The sequence below is a fragment of the Bufo gargarizans genome, chromosome 3, assembly GCF_014858855.1.
Source record: "Bufo gargarizans isolate SCDJY-AF-19 chromosome 3, ASM1485885v1, whole genome shotgun sequence".
NCBI classification, from domain to species: Eukaryota; Metazoa; Chordata; class Amphibia; order Anura; family Bufonidae; genus Bufo; species Bufo gargarizans.
In genome coordinates, this window is record NC_058082.1 from 66246883 (window position 1) to 66269454 (window position 22572).

Below are 22572 nucleotides of genomic sequence, written 5' to 3' on the forward strand. Positions count from 1 at the left end.
TGTTTGGATGCTGGTGTGTAAGTACTGTCCTCAAAGATATCTGTATAGGGCTGTATTCACCTACATGCCGGTGACGTATCCTGGGAAAATCAGTTAGTGTACTTTCATGTACCTAGGCGATGTGGGAGCTCAAGTTGAACAACCCTTTGAAAAAATAATGTTGAGATATGATTGAACTGAGTTTTTGAGTATTTTAATTAAATTGATTGATTAATATTTCCGACAGAATATAAAAATTCCTCCATGTTTATTCTGTTTAGCTGTAAATGTGCTGCCCCAGAAGCGCCATCCAACAACACATTACGCTTCTGGAGGAATAATAACATCAGCCTCTCTGAAGATGACTGGGCCAACCTCACAGTTAGTGTAAGTACATGAAATAGTATTATGCGAAACTTGCGACAGGTTTTATAACAGTATATTAGCACTTGAGGGATGATAGTTAGTGTTGAGTGAACTTGTGTTTTAAGTTCGGTGTCTAAAGTTCGGGTTCAGGTTATCGAAAAATCGCGTTATGGATTCCGCTACCACGGACCATAACTTGGTCCGTGGTAGCGGAATCCATAACGCGATTCTTCGATAACCCGAACTTTAGACGCCGAACTTAAAACACAAGTTCGCTCAACACTAATGATAGTTCATCTACATAGAGACTTATCAATGACACCTTTAAGTCGTATCAATGACACATCTCATCTCACACCTCCATAGATCCAATGGCCGTGATTAAAGTGAATGTGTCATCAGAAAATGGCTATTGTTTAAATATTTTTTAAGAATTTTTGGTGATGCTCTTTTTAAATTTTCCATGGTACTATCTATAATTAAGAAAAATCCTAAAATCCTGCAGTTTTTGCACTGGCCACTATGCCTAATAGGTGGTGCAGATTACTTTTTCAGCAGACATCTCATAGTGCTGCTTACAGTGCAGACAGGATTACAATCGCAGATATCTATGCCGGCTTGTTTCCACTTCCCTGCCGGTTCCCATTATAGACCATTGTGTCTGGTGGTCAAGCAGCACTATGCCGAGAGAACTCAGGGCCCAGGCTCTAATACCATAGTGGGCTCCGAAATATCCAAAATGAAACATTTAGCTGCCCTTGGAGCCAATAACTTACCACTAGGGTCTATATTTTTTATTCAAAACCAGTTAAAGAGGTTGTCTCATCTCGCCATTACTAATACGAGATGAGACACAGTTACGACCACCTCTCAGCTGGGAAATAGTAGAGCATCCAACGCTTGCTGCTTCAGTAGCTCCTATTGCGGTGCATGAGAGTTACAGAAACAGCATAGCACAGCTGGCTATGCTGTTTCTTAGTTGAGTTCTCTCGGCATAGTGCTGCTTGACCACCAGACACAATGGTCTATAATGGGAACCGGCAGGGAAGTGGAAACAGCATGGCTTGCTGTGCTACACGGTTTCCGTAGCTCTCTTGCAAACTTTATTGATGATATAGCGGGTAAGCCTCAAGAATAATTTCCCTTGGTGGGCCGAAGGCCCCAAGTCCAACACTGGAACTGCCTGAATATGTGTAAACTCTCAACCTAATTCTTCAAAATGTTAAATTGAAATGAAATTGACTATATATGCAGCATTGTGTTTTGCTATTAAAGGGGTTGTTTCACCTTGTCACTTTTGCTCTTCAGTCCAGGACTTTCAGCACTCTGGGGGAGTGGTGCCTGCTAGTGGTGCACTCCCGAGGCTGCTAATGATTCAATAGCAGCCCTGGTCGCTCAGGAGACCAACAGCAGCCTTAGCGGAGCACTGTGGTGGCTTCACCTACATGCGGCCGTCTTTTATTCTCTGAACTGCTCCCAGGTTACTTCCATTGCCGGGGGCGCCTCACAGTATATGAGTTATCCGGGACTGGAGGGATCTACTGCACATTAGTGCTTGCGATCCCAGCAACCACTGAGGCTGACCATCAAAACCAACTGAACTAACTAATCCCAGACAACAAGCAGTCTATAAAGGACTACAAAATGCCACAGGAGAGGAGGCAATATTGTCTAACGAAGTATATTAGTAAGTTATTTATTATAGGGTTCTGTTTAACATACTGTATATATTGATGTTCCAAGTGAGACAACCCCTTTAATCTCCCTTACCCTCCTCCTAAAATATAGACTTTTAGAAGGGATTGGCTTGTTCAAGAGCTCTTATTCATATATTTTACTTTTAAGAATTGTAAAATGATGCAAGGAGAGTTTGTGGGACCTGCCTGCGGACACCATGGGCCGTACACTCCAGATGTCCTCTTCTGGTGCTGCATCCTGTTTTTCACTACGTTTGCACTGTCCGGCACATTGAAAACCTTTAAAACGAGTCGCTACTTTCCTACCAAGGTAAGTTGTGTGGAAACTGTGCTGTGTTACACCATCGGAGAGTAGTGTTCTACTTGTGTGAACTGAGACGTCTTCTGATTTTAGGATTAGATGAAAACCTATAATTCTTAGGCTGGGTTCACGTGGCACTCCCAGTTTGACTTTCCGTTCTTCTGATCCATCAGAAGAACATAAAAATAAAGAAAAAAATGGAACCTGTATTTTAAGCACCTGTTATCCTCATTTATGCACATTTAGATTAGCTTGTAAATGTCTAAAAAAAAAAAGTCGAAAATAACGGATCTCAGATGGAAATGGCTAAAACGGATGCCAAATGTGGATAAATGAGCATAACAGATGCTTAAAATACAGGATCCATATTTTTTTTTTTTCTGTTTTTCTGACGGTTCAGAAGAACGGAAAAAAAACAAAACAGTAACCTCAGGATAGGCCATCAGTATCTGATTGGTGGGGGTCTGACACCAGAGACGCCCGCTAATAAGCTGTTTAAGAAGGTACCAGCGCTACTGTGAGCGCCGTGGCCTTCTCGCAGCTTACCAAGCACAGCACCATACATTGTTTAGCAGCTGTGCTTGGTAATGCACTTAGCTTCATTAACTTCTATGGGGTTGAGCGTGATACCAAGCACAGCTGCTATACAATGTACGGCGCTGTGCTTGGTGAGCCTGGAGAAGGCCACGGCGCACACAGAAGTGCGGGTACCTTCTTAAACAGCTGATCAGCGGGGGTCCCTGGTGTCAGACCCCCACCGATCAGATACTGATGACCTATCCTGAGGATAAGTCATCAGTAGACTTGAGCGAATCGGGCTTTGAATCATAGATCCAAAGTCGATCTGCAAAACACGGATACTGGCTGGGTGCCTTCCGCATTTTGCAGAACGCCCGCCTCCGGCTCAAGATAGAACTGTCCTATCCTTCTCTGTAATGTGGACAATAATAGGACATGTTCTATTTTTTGGGGAAACAGCCATGTGGACATACAGTTTTTTTGCGGCCCTATTGAAGTGAATGTTTCTGCATACGGGCCGCAAAACAAAACGGAATCTACACGGACAAAAAATATGTTTGTGTACATGAACCCTTAGGCCTCTTTCACACTACAGTATGGCTATTTCAGTGTTTTGCGGTCCTTTTTTTTCACAGATCCGTTCCGTTTTTTTTGTTTCGGTTCAGTTTTTCCTTATGGCATATACAGGATACTGTAATTACATAGAACAAATTGGGCTGGGCATAACATTTTCAATAGATGGTCCTGCAATAAACGGAACGGATACGGAAGACATACGGATGCATTTCCATATGCATTCCGTTTTTTTTTGCGTACCTATTGACTTTAACCGCCTCCGGACCGCCTAACGCAGATCTGCGGTCCGGAGGCGGCAGCTTTGCGCAGAGTCACGCATATATGCGTCATCTCGCGAGAGCCGTGATTTCCTGTGAACGCGCGCACACAGGCGCGCGCGCTCACAGAAACGGAAGGTAAGCGAGTGGATCTCCAGCCTGCCAGCGGCGATCGCTCGCTGGCAGGCTGGAGAAGTGATTTTTTTAACCCCTAACAGGTATATTAGACGCTGTTTTGATAACAGCGTCCAATATACCTGCTACCTGGTCCTCTGGTGGTCCCTTTTGTTTGGATCGACCACCAGAGGACACAGGTAGCTGTGTAAAGTACCACAAAAAACTACACCCCCCCCCCCCCCCCCCCCCGGTCACTTATTAACCCCTTATGAACCCCTGATCACCCCCCTGTCAGGCTCCGTTCAGACGTCCGTATGATTTTTACGGATACATGGATCGGATCCGCAAAACGCATACGGACGTCTGAATGGAGCCTTACAGGGGGGTGATCAATGACAGGCGGGTGATCACCCATATAGATTCCCTGATCACCCCCCTGTCATTGATCACCCCCCTGTAAGGCTCCATTCAGATGTCCGTATGATTTTTACAGATCCACGGATACATGGATCGGATCCGCAAAACACATACGGACGTCTGAATGGAGCCTTACAGGGGGGTGATCAATGACAGGCGGGTGATCACCCATATAGATTCCCTGATCACCCCCTGTCATTGATCACCCCCTGTCATTGATCACCCCCCTGTCATTGATCACCCCCCTGTAAGGCTCCATTCAGATGTCCGTATGATTTTTACTGGATCCGATCCGTAAAAATCATACAGACGTCTGAATGGAGCCTTACAGGGGGGTGATCAATGACAGGGGGGTGATCACCCCATATAGACTCCCTGATCACCCCCCTGTCATTGATCACCTCCCTGTCATTGATCACCCCCCTGTAAGGCTCCATTCAGACGTCCGTATGCGTTTTGCGGATCCGATCCATATATCCGTGGATCCGTAAAAATCATACAGACGTCTGAATGGAGCCTTACAGGGGGGTGATCAATGACAGGGGGGTGATCACCCCATATAGACTCCCTGATCACCCCCCTGTCATTGATCACCCCCTGTAAGGCTCCATTCAGACATTCTTTTTGGCCCAAGTTAGCGGAAATTATTTTTTTTTTGTTTTTGTTTTTTCTTACTAAGTCTCATATTCCACTAACTTGTGTCAAAAAATAAAATCTCACATGAACTCACCATACCCCTCACTGAATCCAAATGCGTAACATTTTTTAGACATTTATATTCCAGACTTCTTCTGACGCTTTAGGGCCCCTAAAATGCCAGGGCAGTATAAATACCCCACATGTGACCCCATTTCGGAAACAAGACACCCCAACGTATTACGTGAGGGGCATATTGAGTCCATGAAAGATTGAAATTTTTGTCCCAGGTTAGCGGAAAGGGAGACTTTGTGAGAAAATACAAAAAAAAAAATCAATTTCCGCTAACTTGTGCCCAAAAAAAAATTTCTATGAACTCGCATTGCCCCTCATTGAATACCTTGGGGTGTCTTCTTTACAAAATGGGGTCACATGTGGGGTATTTATACTGCCCTGGCTTTTTAGGGGCCCGAAAGCGTGAGAAGAAGTCTGGGATCCAAATGTCTAAAAATGCCCTCCTAAAAGGAATTTGGGTTGCTTTGCGCATCTAGGCTGCAAAAAAGTGTCACACATGTGGTATCGCCGTACTCAGGAGAAGTTGGGCAATGTGTTTTGGGGTGTCATTTTACATATACCCATGCTGGGTGAGATAATATCTTGGTCAAATGCCAACTTTGTATAAAAAAATGGGAAAAGTTGTCTTTTGCCAAGATATTTCTCTCATCCAGCATGGGTATATGTAAAATGGCACCCCAAAACACATTCCCCAACTTCTCCTGAGTACGGCGATACCAGATGTGTGACACTTTATTGCAGCCTAGGTGGGCAAAGGGGCACACATTCCAAAGAGCACCTTTAGGATTTCACAGGGCATTTTTTACACATTTTGATTTCAAACTACTTCTCACACATTAGGGCCCCTAGAATGCCAGGGCAGTATAACTACCCCACAAATGACCCCATTTTGGAAAGAAGACACCCCAAGGTATTCCGTGAGGGGCATGGGGAGTTCCTAGAATTTTTTTCTATTTTCTGTCAAAAGTTAGTGGAAAATGATGATTTTTATTTTATTTATTTTTTTCTTACAAAGTCTCATATTCCACTAACTTGTGACAAAAAATAAAAAATTCTATGAACTCGCCATGCCCCTCACGGAATACCTTGGGGTGTCTTCTTTCCAAAATGGGGTCACTTGTGGGGTAGTTATACTGCCCTGGCAATTTAGGGGCCCATATGTGTGAGAAGTACTTTGCAATCAAAATGTGTAAAAAATGGCCTGCGAAATCTGAAAGGTGCACTTTGGAATATGTGCCCCTTTGCCCACCTTGGCTGCAAAAAAGTGTCACACATGTGGTATCGCCGTACTCAGGAGAAGTTGGGGAATGTGTTTTGGGGTGTCATTTTACGATACCCATGCTGGGTGAGATAAATATCTTGGTCAAATGCCAACTAATAAAAAAAATTGGAAAAGTTGTCTTTTGCCAAGATATTTCTCTCACCCAGCATGGGTATATGTAAAATGACACCCCAAAACACATTCCCCAACTTCTCCTGAGTACGGCGATACCAGATGTGTCACACTTTTTTGCAGCCTAGGTGGGCAAATGGACCCACATTCCAAAGTGCACCTTTCGGATTTCACCGGTCATTTTTTACAGATTTTTATTGCAAACTTCTTCTCACACATCTGGGCCCCTAAATTGCCAGGGCAGTATAACTACCCCACAAGTGACCCCATTTTGGAAAGAAGACACCCCAAGGTATTTTGTGATGGGCATAGTGAGTTCATGGAAGTTTTTATTTTTTGTCACAAGTTAGTGGAATATGAGACTTTGTAAGAAAAAATAAAAATAAAAATAAAAAAATCATCATTTTCCGCTAACTTGTGACAAAAAATAAAAAGTTCTATGAACTCACTATGCCCATCAGCGAATACCTTAGGGTGTCTACTTTCCGAAATGGGGTCATTTGTGGGGGTTTTCTACTGTTTGGGCATTGTAGAACCTCAGGAAACATGACAGATGCTCAGAAAGTCAGAGCTGCTTCAAAAAGCGGAAATTCACATTTTTGTACCATAGGTTGTAAATGCTATAACTTTTACCCAAACCATTTTTTTTTGCCCAAACATTTTTTTTTATCAAAGACATGTAGAACAATAAATTTAGCAAAAAATTTATATATGGATGTTGGTTTTTTTGCAAAATTTTACAAAATTTTACAGATGGAAGTGAAAAATGTCAGTAACAAAAAAAGTAAAAATGTCAGCAGCAATGAAATACCACAAAATGAAAGCTCTATTAGTGAGACGAAAAGGAGGTAAAATTCATTTGGGTGGTAAGTTGCATGACCGAGCAATAAACGGTGAAAGTAGTGTAGTGCAGAAGTGTAAAAAGTGGCCTGGTCATGAAGGGGGTTTCAGCTAGCGGGGCTGAAGTGGTTAATGGAGCCACGGAACGTTATTTGCGGCCAAATATAGGACATTTTCTATCTTTGCACGGAACGGAGATACAAAAACACTGAAACGGAATGCATACGGCGTACATTCCGTTTTTTTTTTGCGGACCCATTGAAATGAATAGTTCCGTATACGGACCACAAAAAACAAAAAAAAACGGTAGTGTGAAAGAGGCCTAAGGGTCCATTCACACGTCCGCAATTTCGTTCCGCATTTTGATGAACGGAATTGCGGACCTATTCATTTCTATGGGGCAGCATGATGTGCTGGCCGGATACGGATTTGCGTCCCCGAAAAAAATAGAACATGTCCTATTCTTGTCCGCAATTGCGGACAAGAATAGGCATATTCTATCACTGCTGGCAATATGATGTCCGCAAAATGCGGAATGCACATTGCCACTGTCTGTGTTTTGTGGATCCGCAAAACACACACGGATGTGTGAATGGACCCTTAAAGAGAGTCTGTCAGTAGGACTTTCACTGATAAACCAGACACAATGCTTTGTAGGACTAGCTCAGCTGAATTTAATGATACCATTCACTTAGTGATCTGTTGCTTCATTATGGGGGGGGGGGGGGGGGAGTATTTTTAACCCTTTCGCTGCCAGGTGTCTTTGGTCATTTTCACCTCTGGTAGCCAGGAAAATTTTTCTAGTTAAAAAATCATACTATCCTTCCATTCCCATATATTTTCTGAAAGTAGACAACCAGCACATTGTCAACATGCCACTTAGCACTTTATTCACACAGACACCTTCATGCAACTTTGCGTCAAAGTGTAATTTTTCATAAAAAAATGGATATTAGTGGATAAAGGTGTAACCCAGGCAGAAAGTTTTATGGACCACACCTCTTAAAAACAACCCTTCATCAAGTGCAGAGTTCATACATACCACTGAAGTTACTTACACATATCTTCATAAAATCACAAGAACTGGAAAGATCAGAAATCTGGCTTTAAGCTGGGAATTTTGTGAAAAGTAGCAACCTATAGCTGTCACGGACGGTGTACAGGAAACAAGACAATGCAACATGCATATATGACTCACTGGATCCAAAGCTAAGGAACCAAAAGGGAGACCCCTGCACAAGAGCTGGCACTTTCCCTGGCTGCTCAGCCTATGCAAAAATCCCAAAGGTGGATGGTTGCATATCCACGTACCTCGACTATATAACACCTGAACACCCTACAATAGTGAGGGGACACGACCACCGGCTCCCTACACCAGACACGGAGGGAGTCAGGGTCACCTGGGATCCAGCAAACAGAAAATAACAGATAGATGTACAGCACTTAACTTAGGATCAGCATGCACACACACTCTAGGAAGAAGTATAAGCCGCCCAGTAAAGCATTATGGGGAGGAATTTAAAGGGAAGCAATCAGTCCAACTACATGACAGCTGAGAGAGGCTAACGAGATGTGGAACTGAATACCACAACAAAGAAAACTCAAGAAGGAGGTTCTGAAAGGCCTCTGTCAGAGCTTCTCAGCTGTCTGGTTGTGACAGTACCCCTCCCTCTACGAGTGGACTCCGGACACTCAGAACCCACCTTCTCAGGATGGGACCTATGGAAAGCCCTGATGAGACGAGAGGCCTTAATGTCCGTCACTGGGACCCACATCCTCTCCTCAGGACCAAAACTCTCCCAATGAACAAGGTACTGAAGAGAACCGCGGACAAGACGAGAATCCACAATCCTAGAGACCTGAAATTCAAGATTCCCATCAACCATAATCGGAGGAGGAGGCAAAGGCGAGGGTACAATGGGTTGAACATAAGGTTTTAATAAGGACTTATGAAAAACATTATGGATCTTCCATGTCTGAGGAAGATCAAGACGGTAGGCAACAGGATTGATGACAGACAGGATTTTGTAAGGCCCAATAAACCTAGGACCCAACTTCCAGGAGGGAACCTTCAATTAGATATTCTTGGTAGACAACCACACCAGATCACCAACATTCAGGTCCGGACCAAGCACACGTCTCTTATCTGCCACACGCTTATATCTCTCACTCATGCTCTTTAGATTATCCTGAATCTTTTGCCAAATAGATGACAAAGACGAGGAGAATCTGTCCTCATCAGGTAAACCAGAAGACCCCTCTCCCGAGAAAGTCACAAACGGCGGATGAAACCCATATGCACTAAAAAATGGTTACTTATCAGAGGACTCCTGACGACGGTTATTTAAAGCAAACTCAGCAATGGGACAAAAAAGAACACCAATCCTCTTGATTCTCCGCCACAAAACAGCGCAGATATGTCTCCAGATTCTGATTGACGCGCTCTGTCTGGCCATTCGACTGCGGGTGGAAAGCAGAAGAGAATGACAACCGAACCCCCAAGCGAGAACAGAAAGCCTTCCAGAATCTGGAAACAAACTTCGTGCCCCTATCAGAGACTATGTCTGAAGGAATACCGTGCAATTTGACAATGTGATCAATAAATGCCTGCGCCAGCGTCTTAGCCTTGGGCAAACCAGGAAAAGGGATGAAATGCACCATTTTGCTAAAACGGTCCACCGCCACCAGAATCATAGTCTTCCCCGAGGAACGAGGCAGGTCCGTTATGAAGTCCATGGACAGATGTGTCCAAGGACGGGAAGGAATGGGTAAGGAAAGGAGAGGACCTGATGGCCGTGAATGAGGGACTTTGGCACGAGCGCAAGTCTCGCAGGCTGCCACAAAACCCTCAACCGACTTACGAAGCGCAGGCTACCAGAATCTCCGAGCGATGAGATCCAGTGTGGCTCTTGCCCCTGGGTGCCCAGCAAGGACCGTATCGTGGTGTTCCTTAAAAATCTTGTGTCTTAAAGCGAGAGGCACAAACAACCTCCCAGGAGGACAAAGATCAGGAGCCTCTGTCTGGGCTGCCTGCACCTCTGCCTCCAATTCAGAAAAAAGAGCAGAGACCACCACACCTTCAGCCAAAATGGGACCCGGGTCTTCAAAATTCCCGCCTCCCGGAAAACAACGTGACAGGGCATCTGCCTTCGCATTCTTAACTCCAGGGCGGAACGTGACAACAAAATTAAACCTAGAAAAGAACAAAGACCATCTGGCCTGTCTCGGTTTCAGACGCTTGGCTGACTCCAAGTAGGCCAGATTTTTATGGTCAGTAAATACGGTAATAGGGTGTCTGGCTCCCTCTAGCCAATGGCGCCATTCCTCAAAAGCCAACTTGATGGCCAACAATTCCCTATCTCCCACATCGTAATTTCTCTCTGCGGAGGAGAGTTTTTTCGAGAAAAATGCACACGGCCGCCATTTGGCAGGAGAGGAACCCTGAGACAAGACCGCCCCCACACCCACCTCAGAAGCATCAACTTCAACTATGAAGGGTAAAGAAATATCAGGTTGCACCAAGATGGGAGCGGAAGCAAAACTCTCCTTGATATTAGAAAAAGCCTTACGCGCCTCTACTGACCAAGAAGAAAAATCTACCCCCTTTCTGGTCATATTAGTAAGTGGTTTAACAATAGAGGAATAATTCAAAATAAACTTCCTGTAATAATTGGCAAAGCCCAAAAAACGCATCAGCGCCTTCTGATTCTCAGGAAGCTCCCACTCAAGCACAGCGCGGACCTTCTCGGGGTCCATGCGAAAACCAGAAGCGGAGAGAAGAAACCCCAGAAATTGAATTTCTGGAACCGCAAACACACATTTTTCCAGTTTCGCATATAATTTATTCTCCCGCAGGATGAGCAAGACCTGACGTAAATGTTCCTTATGAGTCTTGAAATCAGGAGAAAAAATCAAAATGTCATCCAAATACACTAATACAAATTTTCCCATCAAATGATCAAAAATGCTGTTCACGAAATGCTGAAAAACGGCTGGGGCATTCATCAAACCAAAAGGCATAACCAAATTCTCAAAATGGCCCTCAGGGGTATTGAAGGCCGTCTTCCATTCGTCTCCTTCTCTGACCCTGACCAGGTTGTATGCCCCTCTTAGATCTAATTTGGAAAAGACTTTAGCCCCAACAACCTGGTTAAACAGGTCCGGGATCAGAGGAAGCGGATAAGGGTCACGAATAGTGATACTGTTCAGCTCCCTGAAATCCAGACAAGGTCTTAAAGAACCATCTTTTTTGTTAACAAAGAAAAAACCAGCGGCAACAGGTGACTTCGAGGGTCGTATGTGTCCTTTTCTCAGACTCTCAGAGATATAAGCACGCATAGCGATCCTCTCAGGTTGGGAAAGATTGTATAAACGAGATTTAGGCAGCTTGGCGTCTGGGATGAGATTAATAGGGCAATCGTACTCCCTGTGCGGGGGCAAATCCTGAACTCCACTCTCAGAGAAGACATCCGAAAATTCAGAGAGAAAAGATGGTACAGTCTTAGTAGCAACCTCAGAAACAGATGTCGTGAGGCAATTCTCTAAGCAAAAGTAACTCCAACCATTTATTTGCCTCGCTTGCCAATCAATGTTATGTTTAGTGAGCCAGGGTAGCCCCAACACTAGAGGAGTAGGCAAACCGCTAAGGACGAAACATGACACATCCTCAACATGAGCATCACTCACAATTAAACGGATATTGTGAACTATGCCCTTTAATGATTTCTGAGAAAGTGGAGCGGAATCAATAGCAAAAACAGGAATATCCTTTCCCAAAGTGCGCACCTGGAAACCATGAGTTATTGCAAATTGATTATCAATGAGATTGACAGCTGCTCCACTATCCACAAAAATCTCACAAAAAATGCTCTTGCTCTCTAGCGCCACCCTAGCAGGCAGGACAAAACGGGAACTACAAGCAAACGGAAAACCTTCAATTTCCGCCTTAACCTTGCCAATAGTAACAGACGGAACATTTTTAAAAGATTTTTTCCTGTTTGTTTCTTTATTACTCCCAGAAAACTGCCTGAATCTCCTAGAGGGACAAACATTTGCCAAATGATTTATACCTCCACAACAAAAACAAACCCTCCCATGCGAGCTGAATCTTCTATTGTCAGAAGCAATCAACCCCAGCTGCATGGGCTCCTGCTCAGAAGTGGCTGACAGCGACCGAGATCCCTGCGCACAGAATGAGACCGCTGCACTGTCCTGGGACTGAGTATGACAGGAAGGAGAAATCTCTCCTCTCTCTCTAAGACGCCTGTCAATACGAACGGCCTGAGACATAGCAGAGTCCAAGGAATTAGGCCTCTCATGAAAGGCAAATGCATCTTTCAATCCCTCTGAAAGACCATGGCAAAATTGACTTCGGAGTGCAGCATAATTCCAACCAGTATCAGCTGCCCATCTCCGAAATTCAGAGCAGTATATCTCTGTGGATTGTTTACCCTGGCATAATAGACGTAGTCTAGACTCAGCCAGAGCAATTCGATCCGGATCATCATATATCTGACCCAGGGCTAAAAAGAATTCATCCACTGAACGGAGAGGCCGTGCCCCCTCCGGCAGCGAAAAGGCCCAAGACTGAGCGTTACCCCTGAGCAGCGATATAATGAACCCCACCCTCCGTTCCTCATCACCAGAGGAATGGGGAAGAAGGCGAAAATGGAGTTTGCAAGCCTCTCTAAAACGCACAAAATTCTCACTACCCCCGGAGAACGTATCCGGGAGCGAGATCTTAGGCTCAGAACAAACTCCATGAACGCAAGCTGAACCGGTCACTTGAAGCTGAGAAAAAGTCTTACGGAGATCAGCTACCTCCAATGAAAGACCCTGGAAGCGTTCAGCCAAAAGTGAAACCGGATCCATGCTTGAGACAGTTTTGGCGGCTTATAATGTCACGGACGGTGTACAGGAAACAAGACAATGCAACATGCATATATGACTCACTGGATCCAAAGCTAAGGAACCAAAAGGGAGACCCCTGCACAAGAGCTGGCACTTTTCCTGGCTGCTCAGCCTATGCAAAAATCCCAAAGGTGGATGGTTGCATATCCACGTACCTCGACTATATAACACCTGAACACCCTACAATAGTGAGGGGACACGACCACCGGCTCCCTACACCAGACACGGAGGGAGTCAGGGTCACCTGGGATCCAGCAAACAGAAAATAACAGATAAATGTACAGCACTTAACTTAGTAGCAGACTGGGAAATAGGATCAGCATGCACACACACTCCAGGAAGAAGTATAAGCCGCCCAGTAAAGCATTATGGGGAGGAATTTAAAGGGAAGCAATCAGTCCAACTACATAACAGCTGAGAGAGGCTAACGAGATGAGGAACTGAATACCACAACAAAGAAAACTCAAGGAGGAGGTTCTGAAAGGCCTCTGTCCGAGCTTTTCAGCTGTCTGGTTGTGACAATAGCCTGATGTTTGCAGGTGCATTGACTGACTGTTGACAACCATGTCCACCTTCATTTAAGGCCTCTTGCACACGAACGTTGTGCATCCGTTCCGTGCATTGGGGACCGTAATTTGCGGTCCCCAATGCATGGGCAACGTCCTTGCGGCGGCTGGGATGGATCGAGACCCATTCAACTTGAATGGGTCCGTGATCCATCCGCACCACAAAAAGAATAGAACAAGTTTTTGCGGTGCGGCGCAACGAACAGAAACACCACGATAGCAGTCCGTAGTGCTTCCGTGGGGTTCCGATCCGTGCCTCCATTCCGCATCTCCATGATTTCGGACCCGTTCAAGTGAATGGGTCCGCATTGCGGGCTGCAATACGGCCACGGGCACACAACGTTCGTGTGCAAGAGGCTAACTTTATGACAAATGATTTAAAAAAAAATGCATCAAAACAATTGTTTGCACGTGAAATGTACATCCAAGCAGAAGTTTACATAAAAACAATATAAGGGTCCATTCACACGGATCCGCAAAACATGGACACCGGCAATGTGCGTTCCGCAAGTTGCGGACTGCACATCGCCAGCACTATAATCAAAAATGCCTACTCTTGTCCGCAATTGCGGCCAAGAATAGGACATGTTCTATTTTTGGGGTGGATCCCCATTGGAAATGAATGGGTCCGCACCTGTTCCGCAAAATTGCGGAACAGATGCTGACCCATTTTGCAGACGTGTGAATGGAGCCTAAATGTAATATATTAACCTGTTAAAATCTTGTATATACAGTACAGACCAAAAGTTTGGACACACCTTCTCATTCAAAGAGTTTTCTTTATTTTCATGACTATGAAAATTGTAGATTCACACTGAAGGCATCAAAACTATGAATTAACACATGTGGAATTATATAATTATCAAAAAAGTATGAAACAACTGAAAATATGTCATATTCTAGGTTCTTCAAAGTAGCCACCTTTTGCTTTGATTACTGCTTTGCACACTTTTGTTACGTGCACTGAGAGTGGGTCCAAACCATTCTGCGCACCCTTGCTCCTCCTGCTTCTTCTGCCAGCTCAAGGAGGAGAGGGAGGGGCTTGCAGGGAAAGGAGGAAGAGCAAAGGTCTGCCCTCAGTGCACTAAACCATTCATTTTCATTAAAATCACCTTTTCTCCAGAATGAAGCAGTGGATCGCTAAGTGAGAGGTATCATTACATTTAGTCCAGTTAGCCCTACAAGGCATTGTTCCTGGTTTAACAGTGAATTTCCTGGTGACAGACCCTTTAAACAAAATCACTGGTACCTACGGCCCTGCTCTATCACCACAGATTAAGCATTGTGAAGCCATGTTCTATTTTGCCCTCACATATTTAGCTCCAGTATCATAATAATGTACATTTTTATACTCAGGTGCGATCAATGGTGAGTGACTTTGCAGTGTTTCTCACAATCCTGTCCATGGTGATTATGGATTATTTAATTGGCGTGCCCTCACCAAAGCTTCAAGTTCCAAATGAATTTAAGGTAATTTTTTGCCTCCTTCACTCTAGTTCAGAGGCTAATGTTTCAGCTACATCTATTTAGAGAATTAAAAAAGAAAGTGTGATCTATTTTCTTTCTGGCACATCGGGAGGTCATATCCGACTGGGTTTACATTATGTTTCGACCATCTGTCAAATAAGGTTTCTAAGGGGGAGGCATTTGGAAGAGAGCCATGTGTTTCACAAAGGTCCTTTTGGACATTGTGTTTTGTTTATTTTTTATGAGACAGAAAATTGCCGCATTATTCTGCCCTGTTGAATGGAGAAGAATACAATTTGTTGCATCTATTTCACAATTTTTTCAGTCTACATTTTGTGAACCCAGCCTTATATTCAGACCTGTAGTGCCAACCTCCATTTAGGCTGTTGACTTTTTCTGTTCCGTCATTGCTGTTACTCATTTGTTTCAGACTGTGTATTATTAAAGGGGTCCTCCTAGTTAAATAACTCCGCCAGCCCCTGTAAATGTCCTAAAATGTATCTTTTTCTCGTGCGCTCTGGTCCTATATATCAAAATGACAGTTATGGAAATATACATAAATATATATATATATTTTTTTTTAGTGTGAGTATAAAAAACTGAATTTTTTTCCCCTTTTTTAACTAAAACAATTACACAAATAAAGCCCTATGCATTACTGAAAATATTTACATAATCAAACAGAAAAAAAACAACAACAAACAACAAAAGTTATGCAAGACTATAACAGATCTCACAGAGTGGCCTACTCATAGTGGTTATCATACTTAGGCCTCATGCACCGACCGTTCCATTTTTCGCGGTCCGCAAACCGCGGATCCGCAAAAAACGGAAGCCGTCCGTGTGCCTTCCGCAATTTGCGGAACGGAGAGCGCGGCCCATTGTAGAAATGCTGATTCTTGTCCGCAAAACGGACAAGAATAGGACATTCTATTTTTATTTATTTTTTGCGGGGCCACGGAACGGGGCAACGGATGCGGACAGCACACAGAGTGCTGTCCGCATCTTTTGTGGCCCCATTGAAGTGAATGGGTCCGCACCCGAGCCGCAAAAAATGCGGCTCGGATGCGGACCACAACAACGGTCATGTGCATGAGGCCTTACCTGGTCCCAGACGCTAGCTTTGATCTCCATCTCCGGTGCTTTTTCTCCCAGCTGAAATTATCATCTTCTTGATGGGGGGCACCAACATCTTGTTGATGGGGGGCACGTGACCTCTGCAGCCAGTGAAGCAGGGAGATGAAGAACCGGGTTGGAGAGCGAACACAGCGGTTTGGCCACTCTGTGAGGACTTTTATAGTCTTGGATAACCCCTTTAAGACTTTCAAAGCCGCGTTTACAAAAAAAAAAAACTGAAACTGTGCCTGGTTTGGAAAAGGGATAAATGGCCTAGTCTAGAACTGGTTAAATGCAAACATGACTATATCAGTTAATTGCAACTTCCCCTAAGCTTTGTTGCTAATGTATACTACATGTAAAATATATATACTATATATAAATTATACAAATGTGTTCACTTCCCTGGAAATCCCACAGAAATGATACAGGTTTACTCATTTTTACATTTCTAACATGTAGAGTAGTGGTGTATAGCAATGAAAAACACATATTAATTCTTTCATATTTTTTTTAATTAAAGCCAACCAGAGATGACAGAGGATGGTTTGTAAATCCTATTGGAGAAAACCCCTGGTGGACCGTGTTCCCTACAGTAATCCCTGCCCTCTTGTGCACCATTTTGATATTTATGGACCAACAGATAACTGCTGTCATTATCAACAGGAAGGAACATAAACTCAAGGTAATGCATGCCTTTATACTTTTATTTCTTTATTTTCAAAATATTTTATTTGATTTAACATTTTAACATAATAAACCATATTAACATATACAATATCTTATCTGCTAGTTGACAATCAAGCTTCATACGAAACAATGTACAGTTTTAAAACAAAATATATTTCCCTTTGAGTCTGTTACTTTAAAATACAGAGAACTATGTGTAAACGAGCGTTTCCTTTGTCAGAAGTATCATGTTCTTTTATACCAACTCTCTAGGTGCTTCCTTTTTTTTTATTTCCCTAAAGTACCTTTGAGCTCTTCTAATAAGTACCATCGGGTATGTCTAAAGGGATCCACCAGCTGTTTTCTCTCCCTGTCTTCACAATAACAGATTAATAAATGATTTCCATTTCTTAAAAAAAAAAATATGTTTTGTCTGGTTTTCTTTATCTTTGGTTGCTAGTAATTGTTCTATCCACAATATTATTTTTTTTGTGGTCAGAATTACCTGTTTAGAATTTGGGAGTTGTGGAAGTACCCAGTTACCTAATATGCATTTATTTTCCGCCATGATAATGATATGTGCTATGGGAGGCAGATGGGTGACTTTGCCTGTTGTAGAGCTGGACCTTTTACTGCAGGAATGAAACAATGCCATTTTGCAGTCTATGGGACCTATAAGATTGCTTGACCTTTTAATTATTGCATGAGTGTCATCCCAGAAGGCTTTCAATTGTTTGCAGCTCCAAAGCCCATGGTACAAATCAGATTTTTGTTCTTGACATTTTGGGCATTGGGTTTGCCTGTTTGGCATAAGGGCTGATGGAGGCAAATTAAATGCATAGATTGGCCTATGCATGATTTTCAATTGGGTTTCCCTCCAATTTTCAAATGGGATATGTTTTCTAAAGTCTGTCCACCCACTAACTATCTCTCTTCCCACCTCATCCAATTGCTTTGCCCAACTTGTATAAATGGAATGGATGTTCCCTGAGAGCAGCTTGGTCCTAATGAAGGAATACAAATCTGATATGGAGTATCAAAAGCATTTGAGGGAGCTTTGACCTACAATAATGCATTGTTTGCTGGTAGAGGTTATATTTTTCACATATTTCTTCAAGTGTTAGCCATCTTGGTTCTTGATCATGAATCAAGTTCTCTACTCTGTTTATTCCTTTATCTTTCCAGCTTTGGAATAAATGACTTGTTTTTCCCTGTTGGAATCCACACAAGGAGAGATGTTTAGAACATTGATAAGAAAGATTAAATAGTTTACGTGTTGTTTTCCACGTAATAAGGGTATCTCTGAGAAGGGTAGAACGTTTTATCATTGGTAGGAGATTGGAAAATTCTGACTCTACCAAAGCCATCAGATCCCATGGACTTTCCATATCCTTTTCTAATGGTAGATTGGAATAGTAGTTGGTGTTTCTTTTCCAATCCAAAATATGACGTAATAAACATGCTATATTATATCCCCTCACATTTGGAAAATGTACTCCACCCTCTGCTTTAGGTCTCATAGGTTTGTCTAGAGCTATTCTGGGCATCCGTCCCGACCATATAAAAGAGACGAAATGTGAATTTAATGCAATTGTATCTTTGTGTTTTATCAGTACTGGTATCGTTTGTCGAGGGTACAAAAGTCTAGCAAGCATGACATTTTGACTAAGTGACACCGCCCCACCAAGTTGAGTGGAAGTTTAGCCCACCTTTTCAAGTCAGAGAATATCCTTTCTAGTATGGGTTTGTAGTTTAAGTTGTACAAAGAGGCAGGGGATCGGCCTATCTTTATCCCCAGATAATTTAATATAGTCGCTTGGTGATGCTATGCCATAAGATTTGTGTATCAAGGTACTTCTGCCTGTGTTGCCACTTAGATCTAACATTTCATACTTGAATAGGTTTACTTTATACCACGATTATGTACCAAATTCTGTCAATGCAGAGAATATTTTAGGGATGTGTGTGGTCGGGTCACCCAAAAATAAAATGATATCGTCAGCAAATAGTGCTAACCTAATTTCTTGATCTCCCACCTTAATACCTTTGAATATTTCTGATATTTGGAGATATCGGGATAAGGGTTCAATAGCTAAATTGAATAACAAGGGTGATAAGGGGCATCCCTGTCTTGTACCTTTTTGCAGTTCGAAGGGTGATGACAAATATCCACCTGTGTGAACCCTTGCCTGGGGTAACTTTCGAAAGGGGCCCTCAAATCCATCTTGTCCAACACTGACCCTAGCCAGTTCGATCTGACGTTATTGAAAGCTTTTTCCGCATCCAATGTAACAAAGCAGGTGTCTCTCCCTAGCGGGCCAGTGCTGAACCCTGTCTAGAACTGCCAAAACCATTCGGATATTCATCACAGCTGCTCTACCCTGAGTAAAACCCACCTGCACAGGGCTAATTAGTAAAGGCATAAAGTTTCCTAATCTGTTGGCCATAATCTTTGACAGAATCTTTGCGTCTACATTTATTAATGAGATAGGCCGAGAGGAGTATTGGATGCAGCTCATTTTTACCCGGTTTGAGCAGGAGTTTAATGTATGCTAAGAAGGACGACTGTGGAAGAGATAAATACCCTAGTTAGAGTATTCCCTATTTGCTCTTTTAAGATTTTATAAAATTCCCCCGTTAACCCATCTGGGCCTGGTGCTTTGCATGTTTTTGTGACCTAATGGCTTTCAGCACCTCTCTTTCCATCACTGGGGAATTCAGGAAAGGATAATTGTTCATTTGACACCTTAGGCTGGGTTCACACCTGAGCGTTTTACAGCGCGTTCCTACGCGCTGTAAAACGCTCAACAAGGAGAAACCAATGATTCCCTATGGGAATGGTTCACACTTGGGCGTTTTACAGCGCGTACGATCGCACTGTAAAACGCCCGACGCTCCAAAAAGTACATGAGCGACTTTTGGGGCGTTTGTGGCCATAGGACACTGTAGTGAATCACACAAACGCGCGTCAAACGCGCGTTTACTATTACAAAAACGCGCATAAAAATGCGCGTCAAAAACGCGCGTAAAACGCGCGTTTGCGCAACGCTCAAGTGTGAACCCAGCCTTAGGGATGTGTATCTGGTCTAGTATTGTGGTTTGCGGTATGGGGTCATTTGTATCAGCTTATAGATTTTTATAGAAATTTTTATTCTGGGGGTCTATAGGTATATCACCCTTTTTATCAGTTAACCCCCCTATATTGGTAGATGGAGGCTTATCCTTAGAAAGGCCTGCTAGTAATCTTCCCGATTTATTGCCATTTCTGTAAAGGGTGGCCTCCCATTCTTTTCTATAGAAACTCTGTTTCTCTGCTGCCTATCAGTTAAAGGCTTGTTGGGCCTCTTTCCAATCTTGGAGGTGTTGAGATGAAGGGGATCTTACGTAACTGGCATATGCGCATCCCAGTTTCCGGCTAGTCTGTTAGTATTTATTCCACATTTCCTTTTTCCTTCCCACTACATAAGAAATTATCCTGCCCCTCAGGACAGACTGATATTGTCTCTGTGGCCCATATTATCTATGTCATATTTCCCCCACCATCATCTCAAGAGTGAAGCAAAATCCTCATCTCTGGCTAGATGGGTTGGAAGCCTCCATATAATATCACTGCCCTTTCTTTGAGTTTCTGCCATTGTCAGTACTAATGGGGCATGGTCAGATTTTGTACAAGCATATAATCAATCCTGGACCAGGAGACGTGACCATGTGAATGGAACGATTATTCCCTTCCCTTTGGATGTAAGTATCTCCATGTGTCTACTAGTCTCGTGGAGTCTATAAATGAGCCCAGTGTATTTTCGCGCCTTATTTATACTTTTATATTGGTTGGGTTGTGGTGCTTTCATTTACTTGGTGCTGATTTTGAGTAACTCTGATTTTACTTGCTTTAAGGGCTCATGCACTAGAGTGTATTACGGCTCTGTACAGTCTCCAAATTACTTCTATGTGGCCCATTCATACACCTGTATACCTCTGAATTAGAGATGAGAGAAACCTTTAAGATTCTGTTAATTTCAGGTTTCTCAAATTTTTGAGACCTTGGTTGGAGTACTAGTTCTTTTTATGGAGGGTGCAGAGTATGCATGAGGTATATTGTAAGCCAGTCAATGTTCATCTGGGTTTCTGGGAAAAATATATCACAATTAGCCCATCTTACATCTGCTGGCAGTTTTAGGAATGCTAAGTTGAATATCTTTCCCAGAAACCTAAAGCTGCCTTGCTTGGCCTGCAGTACTCCGCATACTAGGTGCTCTCCATAATGAGAGAATACCCCCCCCCCCCCAGACAATGCATGTATATTGCAGAGAAAAACAGATTGGCATACTAGTCTCTCTCTCTCTCCTCTATCATTTCTGCAATTTGCCCAAAAAATTGGGGTTTGAATCCAAACTTTTTTTGGGATAAATCCTGAACAGGTAGAATTGATTTGCTCATCCTTACTCTGAATTCATAGACACATACAGATGGTTTTCTATATGTATTTCTTTGTTCCGGTGGACTCCATTTAACAGAGTTATTCTCCCCCACTGCTCCCCTATGGCATTGCTTCTAGGGGATGATAATTCCACAATATGGTGCTACATAGAAGAGCATACAGGCAACAGGGACTGCCTTTAACTCCATCGAACTGAGACATAGGGACTCCATGTACCTCTGTGTAGCCTCCTACATACTGGTCTGCCATATTAATGAGGCTTTAGAGTGGTTGTCCCAAGTTTTAAAAAGTATGGAAACAAAGTGCACAATAAGGCGATACATTGCTCATTAGTACACTACTTTTTTCCTAAATACCCAGTAAAATTGTTGCCAGTAGATAAGTTCAACGTCATCATACCCTAGAAACCTGGTGGATGCAGGACCCAGTAAATACTGGTCTACTAAATAAAGTATGTACTAGTATATTTTGCTCTACAGTACTGAAAAAGACTAATAAATAATTTACATTTTGCAGAAAGGATGTGGCTACCACTTGGATCTGCTGATGGTGGGGCTGATGCTCGGAATCTGCTCTATCATGGGATTACCCTGGTTTGTCGCCGCTACTGTCCTCTCCATCACCCATGTCAATAGTCTTAAGTTGGAATCTGAGTGTTCGGCTCCAGGGGAACAGCCCAAATTTCTTGGCATTCGGGAGCAAAGAGTGACCGGCCTGATGATCTTTGTGCTTATGGGTTGCTCTGTGTTTATGACTACAGTGTTGAAGGTATGTACCTGAGTAGAGCAGTGTATGCATGTTCGTTCTTCCACTGTCTGGATTCTTTCCATATGCTAAAAACATACTGGATGGTTTATTAGCTTACTATGAAATACGGTAGGCCTGAGTGTATAATGTGGGAGCTGTAGTCATTGGATTTTGTTAAATGCATCAAAGCATGAATATATAATACTTTCACAAGGAAAGCTACCACGCTAAAAGGTTTTACTATTGAACATGATAATATAAGAATGATAAAACTAAAGTTATATTGTATGTATTTTTCTGATGCAATAAATATTCACCGAAACCTGCATATTGATTTGTAAATAAATATGCCTCAAATTCACAGCTTGAGTATAAAATGGTCCTTATGGGCCCCTCCGTAAACGCTGAAAAAGTTAAAGGGGTGTTCCTATCATTAAAAGTGATGGCATGTTGCTAGGAGATGCAAATACTTACTGAACAGCAGGG

At 43.0% G+C, this 22572-nt stretch overlaps 1 protein-coding gene across 1 annotated transcript in view; it reads left to right on the top strand.

Annotated features, from left to right (window-relative positions):
- The window catches only part of LOC122931114 (electroneutral sodium bicarbonate exchanger 1), a 287005-nt gene that overhangs the window by 239577 nt on the left and 24856 nt on the right, over positions 1-22572 (top strand). The window contains exons 15-19 of the mRNA XM_044285063.1: positions 261-366; positions 2191-2352; positions 15006-15119; positions 16756-16917; positions 21856-22107. Of these exons, the coding sequence (XP_044140998.1) occupies positions 261-366; positions 2191-2352; positions 15006-15119; positions 16756-16917; positions 21856-22107 (796 nt within the window). The remainder of the gene's footprint in view (positions 1-260; positions 367-2190; positions 2353-15005; positions 15120-16755; positions 16918-21855; positions 22108-22572) is intronic.